The sequence below is a fragment of the Mandrillus leucophaeus genome, unplaced genomic scaffold (genome assembly GCF_000951045.1).
Source record: "Mandrillus leucophaeus isolate KB7577 unplaced genomic scaffold, Mleu.le_1.0 Scaffold85, whole genome shotgun sequence".
NCBI classification, from domain to species: Eukaryota; Metazoa; Chordata; class Mammalia; order Primates; family Cercopithecidae; genus Mandrillus; species Mandrillus leucophaeus.
Window position 1 is genome coordinate 2,290,060 of NW_012109252.1, and position 13,579 is coordinate 2,303,638.

At 53.2% G+C, this 13,579-nt stretch overlaps 1 protein-coding gene across 1 annotated transcript in view; it reads right to left on the bottom strand.

The window, feature by feature from the left end:
• Positions 1-9,404: 9,404 nt before the first annotated feature.
• Positions 9,405-13,579, bottom strand: part of ARHGEF10 (Rho guanine nucleotide exchange factor (GEF) 10) — a 174,042-nt gene continuing 169,867 nt past the window's right edge. The window contains exons 28-29 of the mRNA XM_011968597.1: positions 9,706-11,320; positions 9,405-9,674 (exon numbers count right to left, since the gene is read on the bottom strand). Of these exons, the coding sequence (XP_011823987.1) occupies positions 10,806-11,320 (515 nt within the window). The 3' untranslated portion in view covers positions 9,405-9,674; positions 9,706-10,805. The remainder of the gene's footprint in view (positions 9,675-9,705; positions 11,321-13,579) is intronic.

Consider the following 13,579-nt stretch of genomic DNA (forward strand, 5'->3'; position numbering starts at 1 on the left):
TGTCAGTTTATGATTTTAAAGTTTTCAATCCGTTATAGACAGACAACATTTCAATTTACAATACAAATAAAATTTTAAAAGACACACAGAATACAAAACCATTACCTTAGTGTTAGGTTAAACAGGCGTATAAAATCACGCTGTCAAGCTGGTACACAACTTTCTAAACACTGCTTTCCGTTGTAGCACTGGTGGCGATGTTGGTCCTTCCTGGAGGGTTCATGGCCCACAATCGCCACGCTGTGAGCCGCATAGCTGAGGGTCACTGGGTGATGACTGAGCAATTGGCTGGTTGGTCCCGGAGAAATGCACATCTGTGCCCTGGCAAAGGCTTCACCATGCCAGGAGGGCGCAGCTGGAGTGGTCCCTAGACTCGGTTTTTCCAAACAAAGTCTTCCAGCCGACTTAGGCAATACGCTTGGGAAAAAGTAGTTTTGGGGTATAAATGTTTGAAAATGGCTCTAAACTATCTCCATCAGTATAAGAGGACATCTAACCGCTCAGCCAAAGAGACCTCGATGTCTTCTGACCAGGCTGACGAATCTCTCCTTCCTGCTGCTGTCTGGGATTAAAATGCTAAGGTTTGCAGGGTGCCAGGAAGTCACTTTAAAACACACTAACGGTCAAACTCGGATGGCGTCTCTGTTTAACACCCAGGCCTTTCGGGATGTGGGAATGCGCGGGGTTGTGGACTTAGGAGGGTGCAGGACAGTGACTAGCTGCAGAGCTTCCGCCTGGGCGTCCTGGGAGGTAGGTCAGCCGCCTGCGCAGCTGCCTGGGGCTGGGTCACAGGGAGTGGCCAGCCCCGTCCTTCCTCCCCGGCCGCCCCTCCCCCGGCTCCAAGGGTGTCCGTTCTGCAGCAGGAGGCTGGGAAGTGAGGACGGTGGGGCTGACCGCAGAGCCTCTCCCAGCTCCGCGTGACTCCATGGCCCCTGCAGCCCTGAAGCCCCGACACCATCCTGAGAGTCCCCGTTCCTGGTATCCCAGGCGGGAGCCTGCAGGGAGCGCCGGGAGCCTCAGAGGGGAGGACTCGGAGGAGACCGGGTCAGAGGGGGTCGGCAGGACCTTCCTGCCCTGGGCGTTTCCTCAGAAGGCTTCACCCTCTTTCTGGGCAGCCCCAGCTTCGGCGGGTTCTTGGCTGGAAAGGACCTGCAGTCCTCAAGCCGCCTTGGCCTCTGCACCTTCCGGCAGGACCCGCTGCGACCAGAACTCCTGCGCCCAAATTCTAACACCCCAGAGTCTCCAGAGAAGTCGCCTCCCACCCCGGGGCCCGCCAGAGGGAGCTGAGGCAGGAACCGGCCTCTGGGCCGCGGGGAACCACACACCGGAAGCGGGGCGGGCAGTGTGGGGGGCGCCTGTGACTGGACGGCTTTCGGGTAACTCGAACCGAAGCACGTGCTGAGGGCGGTGAGCAGCGGCAGGCGGGCGGCTCTGTCTGGCCCAGAGGAGCCGACCAGCTCCGATCATCTGAGAGACCCTGGCACCCCGATCCTCAGAGACCCCGATGCCCCCATCCTCAGAGAGACCCTGGTGTGCCCATCCTCAGAGAGACCCCGGCGCCCCCATCCTCCGAGAGACCCCCGTGCCCCAATCCTCAGAGAGACCCCGGTGCCGAAGTTCAACAGAGCGTGTCCTGGGTGTCGTCTCTTTCTGTGGAAAGAACTTATTTTTTTAATCTACAGGAATGTATCCGTTTTCCACGGCTGCTGTCACAAATCAACAGAAAACTCGTGGCTTCAACAACACAGATTTATCATCTGACAGTTCTGGGGCCAGAATTGTGCCATGGATGTCACAGGACAAAGATCCTGGCGTTGTAGCTCCCGTAATTCCCATGTCATGAGAGGGCCCTGGTGGGAGGCGTTTGAATCAGGGGTGGGTCTTTCCCGTTCTGTTCTCCGTGATAGCGAGTAAGTTTCATGAGATCCGATGGATTTATAAAGGGCAGTTTCCCTGCACATGCTTCTTGCCTGCTGCCATGTAAGACGTGCCTTCGCTCCTCATTCACCTTCTGCCATGATCGAGGTCTCCCCAGCCACGTGGAACTGGGAGTCAGTTAAAGCTCTTTCCTTTATAAATACCCAGTGTTGGATAGTTCTTCACAGCAGTATGAAAATGGACTAATATAATCTCTGTGTCTGTCTGTCTTTCTCTATCTCTTTGTCTTTCTCTGTCTCTGCCTCTGTTTCTCTGTCTCTAATTCTTTGTCTCTCTCTGTCTCTCTCTATCTCTGTCTCTCCTGTCTCTATCTCTTTGTCTCTTGTCTCTATCTTTGTCTCTCTGTCTCTATCTCTTTGTCTCTGTCTCTCTCTGTGTCTCTGTCTCCCTCTCTGTGTCTCTCTCCTCTGCTTCCACTCTCACATCTCCTTCTCCGTCTCTGCCTCCTTCTTACACAGACCCCTCTGATCACACTGGACCAGCCCAGATACTCCAGGGTCATCTTTTCATCTCAGGATCCTGAGCTTGGCTGCACCTGCAAAGCCCCTTTGCCACATAAGGCCACATATCCACCGTATCCAGGAATGAGGACGTGGACATCCACAGGGGGGTTGCTGCCCAGCTGCAGGTACCTCAGAGGGCTGGGTGTTAGGGAAGCAGCAGAACACCACAGACGGGATGGCATCTCGGGTCAGAGCCCAGCAGGCCTTGCTCCGCTCCAAGCTCCAACTGCTGCTCAGAACCAGCCCGCCGCAAGCAAGCAGTACACGTTTGTTGGAAAATTGAAACCATCTAAGTAAGGAGTGAGGAAATGCTGGGATAATCGAAGCAATCGCAGCCCACAGGGATGCATGACTGAGACGGAGGTCGGGGGAAACTTATTACATAAGAGCTCCTACCTACGGACTATCGGTGACACGCAGACACCTTCCCAGTTCTGATTCACTCGCATCTCCTGCCAGCTGCATGAGGCAGCTCCTACTGGCTCCGTTTAAACAGATGTGAAGTCATTAGCCCAAGCAGCTCTCAGTCCAAGTTAAAGTTTGGGTTTCAGGGCCTGCGTGCTTCATCCGTCATTTGTGTTTCTGAAAAGGTAGATGAATATAAGTTCCAGAACCGCAAACGCGGTCTTCAGGCCCCAGGACAGCAGTACTGAGTGATTCCTGGACACACGGGGCACAGCCGTGGGCACGCCTGTCCCGGGAGCTCACAGCCCGGTGGGCAACCATGGACCCGCGGATCCCGCAGCCGTGGGCATGCCTGTCCCGGGAGCTCACAGCCCTGGTGGGCAACCGCGGACCCGCGGATCCTGGAACCTGGGTGAAGAATTCCCATCTAAAACCTGCACCTCCTGCAGAAAATCAAGAGGGGTCTGTTGTAAACTTGGAATATGTGAAAAACCAAGCCCAAATTTACTGTTTGTGCGAGTCAGATGTACGTATGTTGCATTTGCTCAAAATAAGGTAAACTGAAATGTCTCCCCCCACCAGAGGTTGTTCCTTCTGGCTCAGCTGAGTCTGGATCCAGGCCCCTTTAGGCTGAATGCGCTGTTGGGTTTGGCTTAGAGGTGAACGAATGGAAGAGTGTTCACAGACGGGCTGACTGGCACTGCTCACTCCTGCTAGCCCATGTGAGAATTCCATTCCACGACCGAAACTTTTAAAAATTCAAAACAGACTAACTGCTGAAACGAGACAGGCACAGTGAGAGCAGGGGGGACGCTAGAGACCACAGCAGGACCCCACATGGTGGCAACAAAAGGCAAACCAAGCCGTTGATTTTTGATTGCGTGGAAGATGGTGAAGGTGAATCGTCCCTTACTTAACCGACCGACCAGGGTCTTCCAGCCTCTGTGCCGTCAGCGTCTGGGGCTGTTCGAGCACTGTAGGACACGTGGGGCGTCCGTGGTCTCTGCACATGGATGCCCGGTGCCCACGCTTCCCCCGACCTCTCCCTGTATCGACCACCAAGGTGTCTCCTAACATTGCCGAAAGTCTCCTGGTGGGTGGGGAAGGTGGAAATTGCCCCTGGGTGAGACCCACTGAACTGCAGATGGAACGGGACTCTTGTATGTTAGCACCAAAAGAAGCAATTATCTTTTTCAGGAGCAGAAGAAAATAAACACAAGCCCCTCATTGCTAACAAAAGCAGCCCCCACTTTACTTTCTCTCCACTTTGCTTCTTGAGCCTGTGCCTCGTACCCACAATCCAAGGGGTCAGAGTCTGGACAAACCTGTGGGTATCGAGGGGAAAGGTGCCTTCGGGGTCACTCTGATTCTTGCACCATGGCATTTGAGGCTGCCTCCAGCACTGCGTCCAAAGACCCTGTCCCATAGGCCCACCAGGGCAGGACGGAGACTGCAGGCCAGTGGCACACAATGGCACACACAGGTGCCTCTGCATCGCAGGCCTGCCCTACCGCGCCCCCTCCACACACCCCACCCCCACCACAGAGCTCTAGGCTTTTGCCATCGATGGCCAAGCATCATCCTAGAAGCCTGCAAAACGGCCCGTCTCTTCTTTGTCCTTGGAAAAGACGGTTCTGCCACACTTGGCCGTGTGCCATCTACACGGGGTACCCGCTTGGAACCAGAACGTACAGAACCCTCCGGGTCTCAGAGGCTACCGGCTCTTTGGGACTGGAGGGCGGCTTTCCAGCCAGCAAGCTGGGCCTTGTCGCCACCGTTTACAATACGCAGGAGGGAAAAGCCCCCGGATGGCACCAGGGCACAGATTCCTGTGGACAGCTTTTGGTTGGTTTCTGCTTCCAGCCCTTTTGTTTGTTTGCTGTGTGTCCGGGCCGGGCTCCAGGCCGTGCGGTTAACGGCCCTGGCTGAGCCCACAGCTTTCCAGGGCCTGAGTCTCACTGCCCCTTTACTCTGTAATCCCAACCCCGTCATCCTGACTCGGATCAATTCTGGTAATGAGGGCGGCCGTGTGTCACAGAGCCAGGCTGCTCCTACCGCCCCTGGCCAAGTAGCCCGTGGTGAGACTCCCACACACGGAGCCATGGTGTCCTGTCTGCAGGACGGGAGTGAATGACACCTCGCGTCACTAGGGCCGTGCTCAGAAATGCACTGATCACGGGAAGGGGCTGCAGCGGCCAGTGCACCCGAGGGGACACGCGCCTTGCATCGTCCCTGTCACCCTCACTCTGCAGACGGAGGAGGCAGCTCGTGACCCTGATTTGACATCTGCCAGTGAGAAAACCAAAGAGCATGGACTTTCCTGTTCCTGCCCTGGCTCTGCTGCTTTCTAACCAGGAGCCCAGAACTTGGCTCATTTTTGTGAGAAACGGCAGAAGCCATCGGACGCAGGCCCGGGAGGTGAGGTGGGCACCGGGGGACCCCTGGGAGCACAATGGTGTTTTCAGTCACCAGAGGCCTCCGTGTCCACAGCAGCGCACGTGCATCCCTCCCCATGGCAGCTGGGGATGCCGAGTTCACTGCCCTGCTCCAACGGTCAGTTCTTCTGGAGCCCCCTTGAAAGAGTGGAGGGGAGCAGGGAGCCGACGGAGCCCCCAGCTTCCTGTCTGAGTGTGCACTGCCCAAGCAGGGCCGCGGGGGCCTGGCGGGGAGCAGTTTCCTGCCCAGTGCCAACCTGACTGTACTGGGCTGGTCTTCCCAGGAAATGGTGCCAAACTGCAGGAGCCACGAGGCTGTCTGTTGCTGGCACACTGGACACTCAGTGGGGTCTTAGCAAGGCCAGCCTTGGTGCCAGGGAGCCCATGATGCTGAGCTGGGGAGCCACAACAGCACCACCGCAGTGGCCCTTGTGTTCCTACACCCATTGCACAAACCCTCTCTGGCCAACAGCCCCAGACAGGCTACTCTGCTCACCCCGTGGTCTGGGGCTTTCTCTCTGGGGGGCGTTAACGCAGACACAAAGACACAGGCTTTTGCTCATCCTCTTCCACCTGACAGGACGACTGTGTGCCCTGTGAGCGGCCGTCGTGTGCAGAGGAGTGTCCTCCACAGCTTCCCGCAGGGCCTTCCCTGCATAGGACGAGACAGCCAGGGCCGCAGTGCAGGCAGCAAGGACGGGGTGTCCCCACGCTCCCCCAGGGGCCAGCTGCTGCAGGGCACTGCACGTGGCTGGGTGTGGACGGGGCGGTGCGATGGACGCTGTTTCCTGCATTCTACTTCACTTTCTGAACCTGCTCGGTGCTGTCCCTAAGGTGTCGTGTCCACCCCAGCCTGCAACTCACCCATCTCATGACAGCATTCCACGGGCTGCTTAGCTCACAGTCAGCATCTGTTCTGGGCTGCAGGTTCGTGTTCCCCCAGATTAATATGCCAAGGCCCTAATTCCCAGTGTGATGGCCTCTGGGAGGGGATGAGGTCACCAGGGTGGGGCCCTCACGATGAGATTGTGTCTTTGTAAGAGAACTTGTTTCCTCCCCCAACCATGGGAGGACATGGTGAGAAGCTGGCTGGCTGCAGGCCAGGAAGGGGCCGTTGCCACACCCAGCCGTGTGGGCACCCGGATCTGACTTAGCCTCCAGCACAGGGAGAAATCAACATGGTGAGGCTGCCCAGTCTATGGCGGTTTGTTCTGCAGCCTGCGCTGAGAGAGTGGCCTGTGTGTGGATCCTGGCGCCCAGTTTTGACTGGGCCTAGTACCACCCAAGCTCCATTTTTCGATGGGAGATAACAGAGCCTGGCTCTGCAGCTCTGTGGGCCGTGCTGCTACAGCAACGTCTCAGCACAGTCCCATCCGTGTCGTCATGAGGCCGGCAAGGCGCCTGTGCCGCAGAAGTGGCTGAGCAGCTTGTCCTTCTCTTGGCCCCCTTCCAAACTGCCAGCCCCAGAGGCTCCCCAGAAATGAGCTGGAGCAGTCTTCCCATGTGTAGGGCATGCTGGGTCCAAACTCCAGAGGTCCCTCAGTCACTGCCCCCCAGAATGGCAAGGAGCGTGGGGTATGGTTTGCCCTTTACCTCATAGGGTGTATCAGGGCGTGCACAGATGCTGAAACCCCAGAAGCTTCAGTGATGTGGCAGGCCTGCGATATCTCCCAGCCTCAGGCAGACACCTGCCTTCCTTGGTCACCCGGCTTCTCCCAGGTCCAGGCAGCATGAGATCATCGACACAGTACTGACCTTGTCGCCTTACAGTCAAGCCAGGGTTCAGAGCACAGTGAGCACGGCAGGAAATGCACTGCAGTCCTCGCCCAGTCAAGGCAAGCTGTCTTCGCTCCATGGATAGATGTGCAGAAAAGTGCAGCTGCTGAATCGGCAGCTGCGCTGATCTGTTCCGGTAAAGATGCTATTTGTCACTGCGGCTGTGCCTGGAGAGACCACCTGGTCATGCTGCAGGACCTCACCGCCGCCTTCCACCACAGCCTGGGGTCTGCAGTGCCCAGTTCCATGAATTACATGGGAATTGGTGGGCACTGGGATTTCGCCATCCTTTGAGCCTCTGACGGCGGCTCTGATCTCTGCAGTTCCTCCAGGGAGGCAGGATGGATTTACCGATTGGGTAGGAATGGGGAGGGGTGTTCAGAGCCTTCCAATGGATGGTTCCTAATTCAGTGGCTCTGACTTCACAGGTTACGGAACTAGTGATGGTCTCTGCCAGCTGCCAGCTCTGTCCATCCCAATTACACACCTGGCCCTTGTGAGACGGACATGGGCCAAACTCCACGTGCCACGTGGCTTTTATAAGACCCCTCTACAGCCCCTTGGGGCTGCTCTGCTTCTCTGCTTGGTGGCGACTCAGAGCCTGGACAGTTTCCGAGGTCGGCTCTTTCCCATGACCACTGCGGTCTTCCCGGCACATGGATGCAGGTCCCTGTGGGGAAGCATGGACCATACATGCTTGCAGTCTACGTTTGGGGTCCTTCCTCAGGTGAGCCTGACTCCCCCTTCAGTCGATGAGCTCCGAGCCTGTGAGCTGACTCAGGTGTGGGACTTGGACCATGACCTGCAGGTTTTCGTTCATTGCTGAGCAATGTCTCTTGGTGCTTTCCTGTGTCCGTTCAGGCTGCTGTGATGAAATACCAAGCCTGGCCACACCCCAGGGCAGGACAGGGGCCCCATCAGGAGGTGAGATCATGGTGCCAGTCAGGCTCCCTGTTGATCAAGTTACTGAGGGTCTGCCCAGCAGATGGGAGCCCGGAAGCTGGCACAGATGCAGCCATTTGGCCCTGGGCTCCCACGTGTCCTGCTGTCACTGTGTTAATCCCTGTCCAGGAAGAGCCCAGGGCTCTGCAGAGGAGAGGGGGAATAAACGGACAGCGGAAACCCCAAAGGGATGCTTCTTCTCTCTTGTCCCATCCCCAGGGCCTAAGACAGAGCTTGGCCTCACCTCTGACACTCATCAGGTGCTCAATAGAAGCTTGTTGCTTAGCGAATGCACTTGCCTCTACGCACGGCTTCCTTCATTGCTGATACGCTTGTTTTCCTCATTCACCATGAGCCTGTGAAAGTGAAATCCGTGTCCTGGCATAGCAGGAGTTCTCTGCAGCCCACGTTCTCCGACCTCTTCCTCCCCCACAGCCCTCCTGTGCCTGCCTCTCTTAGGATCTCTGGAAGTCTCTCTTCTCTAGGAGGGCAGTGGGAGGTAAGAAGTCAGTTACACAGACCCCACTCTGTCCATGTCCCACACCATCAATCGTGTGGAAAGATTTCTGTCCCAGCAAGTTAACTTTACACATTGAATTCATCTGTCCATGTAAGATGTTGGCCCTGGTCTCGTAAAACAACCATAATAGGAACATTTTACAGGAAATTCATTCTACTCATGACATAACTCAAAATGGAATGGCCAAGTACAGGCTGGGCATGACTGTGAAGTCAGAGCCACTGAATTAGGAACCATCAACTGGAAGGCTCCGAACCCTCCTCCCCATTTCTACCAAGTTAGTAAATCCATCCTGCCTTCCTGGAGGAATCGCAGAGACCAGAGCCGCCGTCAGAGGCTCGAAGGGTGGCGAAATTCTGCCCACCAATTCCTGGCTCACACCAGGAATCTCAGCAGTTTGGGAGGCTGAGACAAGAGGACTGCTTGAGGTCAGGAGTTTGAGACTAGCCTGGACAACATAATGAGACCCCATCTCTATAAAATGTTAAAAAGAAAAAAAGAGTTAGGTGTGGTGGTGTGCATCTGTAGTCCCAGCTACTCAGGAGACTGAGGTGGGAGAAGCGCTTGAACCTGGGACGTTGAGACTGCAGTGGTTGTGGGAGCCCAGGGGGTTATGGTGAGCCGTGATCACGCCACGGGACTGCAGCCGGTGCAAGAGAGGGAGACTTTGTCTCTTAAAACAAACAAAGAACAAGTGCATGAGTTGCTTGAAAGATTCCCAGTGACTACTTCCAATTCAGGGCGCCGTCCTCCACGCAACCGGGTGCGCTGCTGGGATTTAGAAGCAGCAAGTGGTGATGCAGCTAGGAATGTGCAGGCCAATCCCCCGCCCCCGAGTGTGATGCCCCTTTCCATCTGACACATAAAAGAGGCAACTCGTCCTACTGCATTTTAAAATAAAAATACTTTATTTATGAAGTCAGACAGCAGCTAACAGTTGGAGAAGCTTGGGAAGAAATCACTTTCACATGGGGGATATATGCAACCTAGAAAATATTTGGCTAAGTCATAAAATTAACATTTTTAGTCATCTGTAAAGTGCTGAGACATTTATTTCTGGTGACTGCCTGGGTTAGGATTTTTTTCTTGTTATCCGTCCAGTAAGTGAAACATTGAAATACACGTTGAGCAGGATGGAGTTCACTAAGTATGCACCTTGACAGGATGGTGTGCACTCACTATGCACCTTGACAGGATGGTGTGCACTCATTATGCACCTTGTCACGCGGGGTTGGCTCTGCGACTGCAGAATAGAAACTGATGCGTTCTGCAGAGGAGGCGTCTGCACAACAGACAGGCTGGCCCGAGGTCACGCTTCTTGGCCTGGGTCCCGCTCAGCGACAGCAGCCAGCATGGCCTAGCACCAGGAGTCATTCGGAGCGTGCGTGCTAAAGCAGACACAGCGTTCCAGGTCAAAGGGGCAAGAAGCCGCACCAAGGAACTAAGCAAGACTGCTCTGCCTATCTCCTCTAACACTAAAGCACACACGTTTCTCACGTGGATAGTCACTCTATTGATGCGAGAAGGGAGGAATAATTTGGTGTTGATGCTTGAGTCCAAATGTTGAGCATTTTGGTTCAAAGCACACATTATTTGTGAAATGCTACAGATAATATATTGACTGAAACATTAACTGTTAATTTTTTTAATAGAAAAATGCAATATAAAAATATTACTTTGTTAAAATATACAGTACACATATTATACCACTTTGGAAAACCCAGCTCACTTCTGAAAGCAAATCATGCTAACTGGACTGGTAGGTGTTACCTGGCTTTTAAAATTGTTAACCAATTTTATTCTGAAATTCAAAAATAGAGAATATAAATAAAAGTCGTGAATCTGAATCAGGTAAAATTATTTTAAGAATTGTTAATAAATGCCTGCACTACTGAATACACATATTTTCTCATAAATTCTTAGTCTGCGAATTCTGTAATATGATACGACAGGTCTGGCACTGATGAAGTTTAACATTTAGTATTTATATATGGACTACAGCAGTCAAAAAGAATGTGGTATTTTCCCAGAACTGCACTCAATTACTCGAAAATTGCATCAATCTTCTGCCTTCGTTAGAAGTGCTTGTAATTACTTCTGCTGTACGGAAGAGAAGGAAGGAATTGGCAGGAATGCCACCATGACGATATTGCACGTTTCTCCCCCAAATACTGTTTTTAATTTATTCCCAACCAGTGTAGACACAGCTTAATCACTCAGGCTGTAGGATTAGCTGAGAAGTCACCCTTGATTGCAAATTCTGACAGCAGGAGGCGGCCGTCCTGCTTATATATTCAGCAGAGGGATCTGCCAGACCATGACGGACGGCGCCAGCTCCTCCTGGTGGGGCTGCCGGGCCTTCCTGTGCACCCGCCGGTGGCCCTGCCCTCCACAGACCACCAGCGCCGAGCTGGCCTTGGCTTTCTTGGCCCGGCGTGCTTTGCTTCTCAGCGAGACAGGATCCTTCAGGAGGTCATAGATGGTGCTGTCCTCCGACCTGTGCTCTAGAGAGCTGGAGCCGTGAGACAAGCTGAGGGACCCGGACGAGGAGGACACGTCGCTTTTCTGAGTCATCGATCCCAGCGAATCTCCCAACCAGATGGCTGTGTCAGCGTCACCCTGGTTCAGGGACGAACCGGTTCCTTCACTCGGAAGTGCATCCTTCTGGTCTTCGTCCTGGGGCTCGGGGCCGGGAGCCAGGCCGTCCCCGGGTTTGTCCTTGTCTTTCTCATGCAGAGCCGTGGCCAGGATGATGAATTTGACAGGACCGTTGTGTGCATGGTAGGAGACCATGCCTCTTCCTGAAAAGGGAAACAGTTCAACAGCTGTCTTTTAAAATAGGCAAAATGTGAGAGAAGGAAGCAAAAAGTGCCTGGCTTAACCCCAATGCACTTCTCCCTGCCCAAATAACGAAACCTGTCACTTGCATACTTGAATCATAGGCTACAATGGAAATATCTGGATTATATTCTTCTGGGGTTTTAGTTAATGTGAAGAAGGCTTTAAAAATGATTTTCTAAAATAGAAAGTTGTGTTTTCCTCAGCAGTATTTCAGTTCTAATACTCATACTGTACTTTTCAAAGTAATAAAATAGTCATTTTTCCATTCTGCATAAAATACCTTCTAACTTACCCTATGGAAATATCCCAAATTTTCCTAAGTCTTGATTAGAAATATTAACACCTGAAATGTGTTGGTTTGGGAATGAAATAACTAAATTGCCGGCTGGCTGCCATTTTTCATTATAAAAACGTTCTGGGGTTCAGAACAAGTGAACTCTATAGTTTGATTAAAGTTAGGACTTTCAGTTTTCAGGTGATGTGATTCAAATTTTAAAGTCATCATTGTATCAGAAAGACCTGTAGGTCTTCTTCATGGCACACAGAGTCCTGCAACCCCCACATTGATTCTGTAGCATCACGTGGGCCTGGCGTGTCTTCGGGGTGCTTCGTGGGTGACGTGACATACGGACAGGGGCACGTGTCCTTTCCCCCAGTGCTTTCAGTGTGAAACAGGCCCCAGCCCTCACCATCATCCTACTCTGGCCAAGGCAGATGACATCACTGAATCTTCCACCATGGTGAGAGCCCATTTCCCAAAGAGCAGAGTGGCAAAGTGAAGTCTGCAGGGAGCGGGAGCTGGGGGGACTGGGCAGGGACAGGGCCGCTCATCACCTGGTGAAGCGCGCACCTGGGTTCCCTGCACGCCAGCAGTGATGCTGCCCCGGGCATGCCCCCAGGAGGAGCTTCTGCAGAGCCAGCCACACAAATATTCAGAGGCTTGATGTGTAATGCAAACGGGTAGCACCTAGCTACCCATCCAGAGAAACACAGTGAGCGCACCTCCTTTCAGGAAACACCCAGCTATCCACCCAGAGAAACCCATACAGTGAGGGCGCACCTCCTTTCAGGAAGCACCTAGCTACCCGTCCAGAGAAACACGGTGACAGTGCACCTCCTCTCAGAGGCAGGCTGCAGGCAGGGAGAGGAAAGCGCTGCAGCTGCGGCACCAGCAGGGACCGACCCCAGCAATGCCGAGAGAAAAAGCAACAGAGGCTGCGCGCACCATGGGACAGCTACAGAGGCTGCGCGCACCATGGGACAGCTACAGAAAAGTGCAAAAACAGGAGAGGTGAAAAGAACCCTTTAAGATAGACACTGGTACAAGTACAGAGGAGAACCAAAGGAAAAACTGATGTAAAACTGAGCAGCGTCGTTTCCTAGGGTGTGAGCAGAGACAGCTGAGGCTGAGAAGGGGCGGCTGAGGCTCAGTGTGTGAGTCGCGGCCCCTTCTGAGCTGGGCACAGGCATGTGGCCTCTTCTCATTACCAGGTAAACTGTGAAACTGTGTGTGATGCACAATTCTATGTATTTACAGGCTGAGTGTCCCTTATCTGAAATTCTTGGGACCACAAGTGTTTTTGTTTTTTTTTTTAATGTTGGAATATTTGCATTGCACTTGATGGTTCAGCATCCCCAAATCTGAAATCCAAAATCTGAATTCCTCCAATGAGCACTGCCTTTCAGCATCACATCCACACAGAATTTGGAGCATCTGAGGCCAAGGCAGGCGAATCACTTGAGGTCAGGAGTTCGAGACCAGCCTGGCCAACATGATGAAACCCCATCTCTACTAAAAATACAAAAATTAGCCGGGTGTGGTGGCAGGTGCCTGTAATCCAGCTAATAGGGAGGCTGAGGCAGGAGAATCGCTTGAGCCCAGTAGGCAGAGGTTGCACTGAGCTGAGATCATGCCACTGGACTCCGTCCCGGGTGACAGAGACTCTGTCTCAAAAAGAAAAAAAAAAAAAGAATTTAGAGCATTTTGCATTTTGTTTTTGGATTTGGGGATCGCAACACGTATAATCACATAGATCATAATAAAAACATAAATTAGGAAATGAATGGCAAAACTAGAATTCCTTAATCCTCACGGGTGGACCTGCCACAATCTGAGTGCATGGAAGCCACTGCCAGGTCGGCCCGGGAGGAAATCCCAGAAATGGAGCCCGTAGGAACAGTTCTGCTCTAAGAGCTTCCTGCAGAGCGTTTTCTCTGTT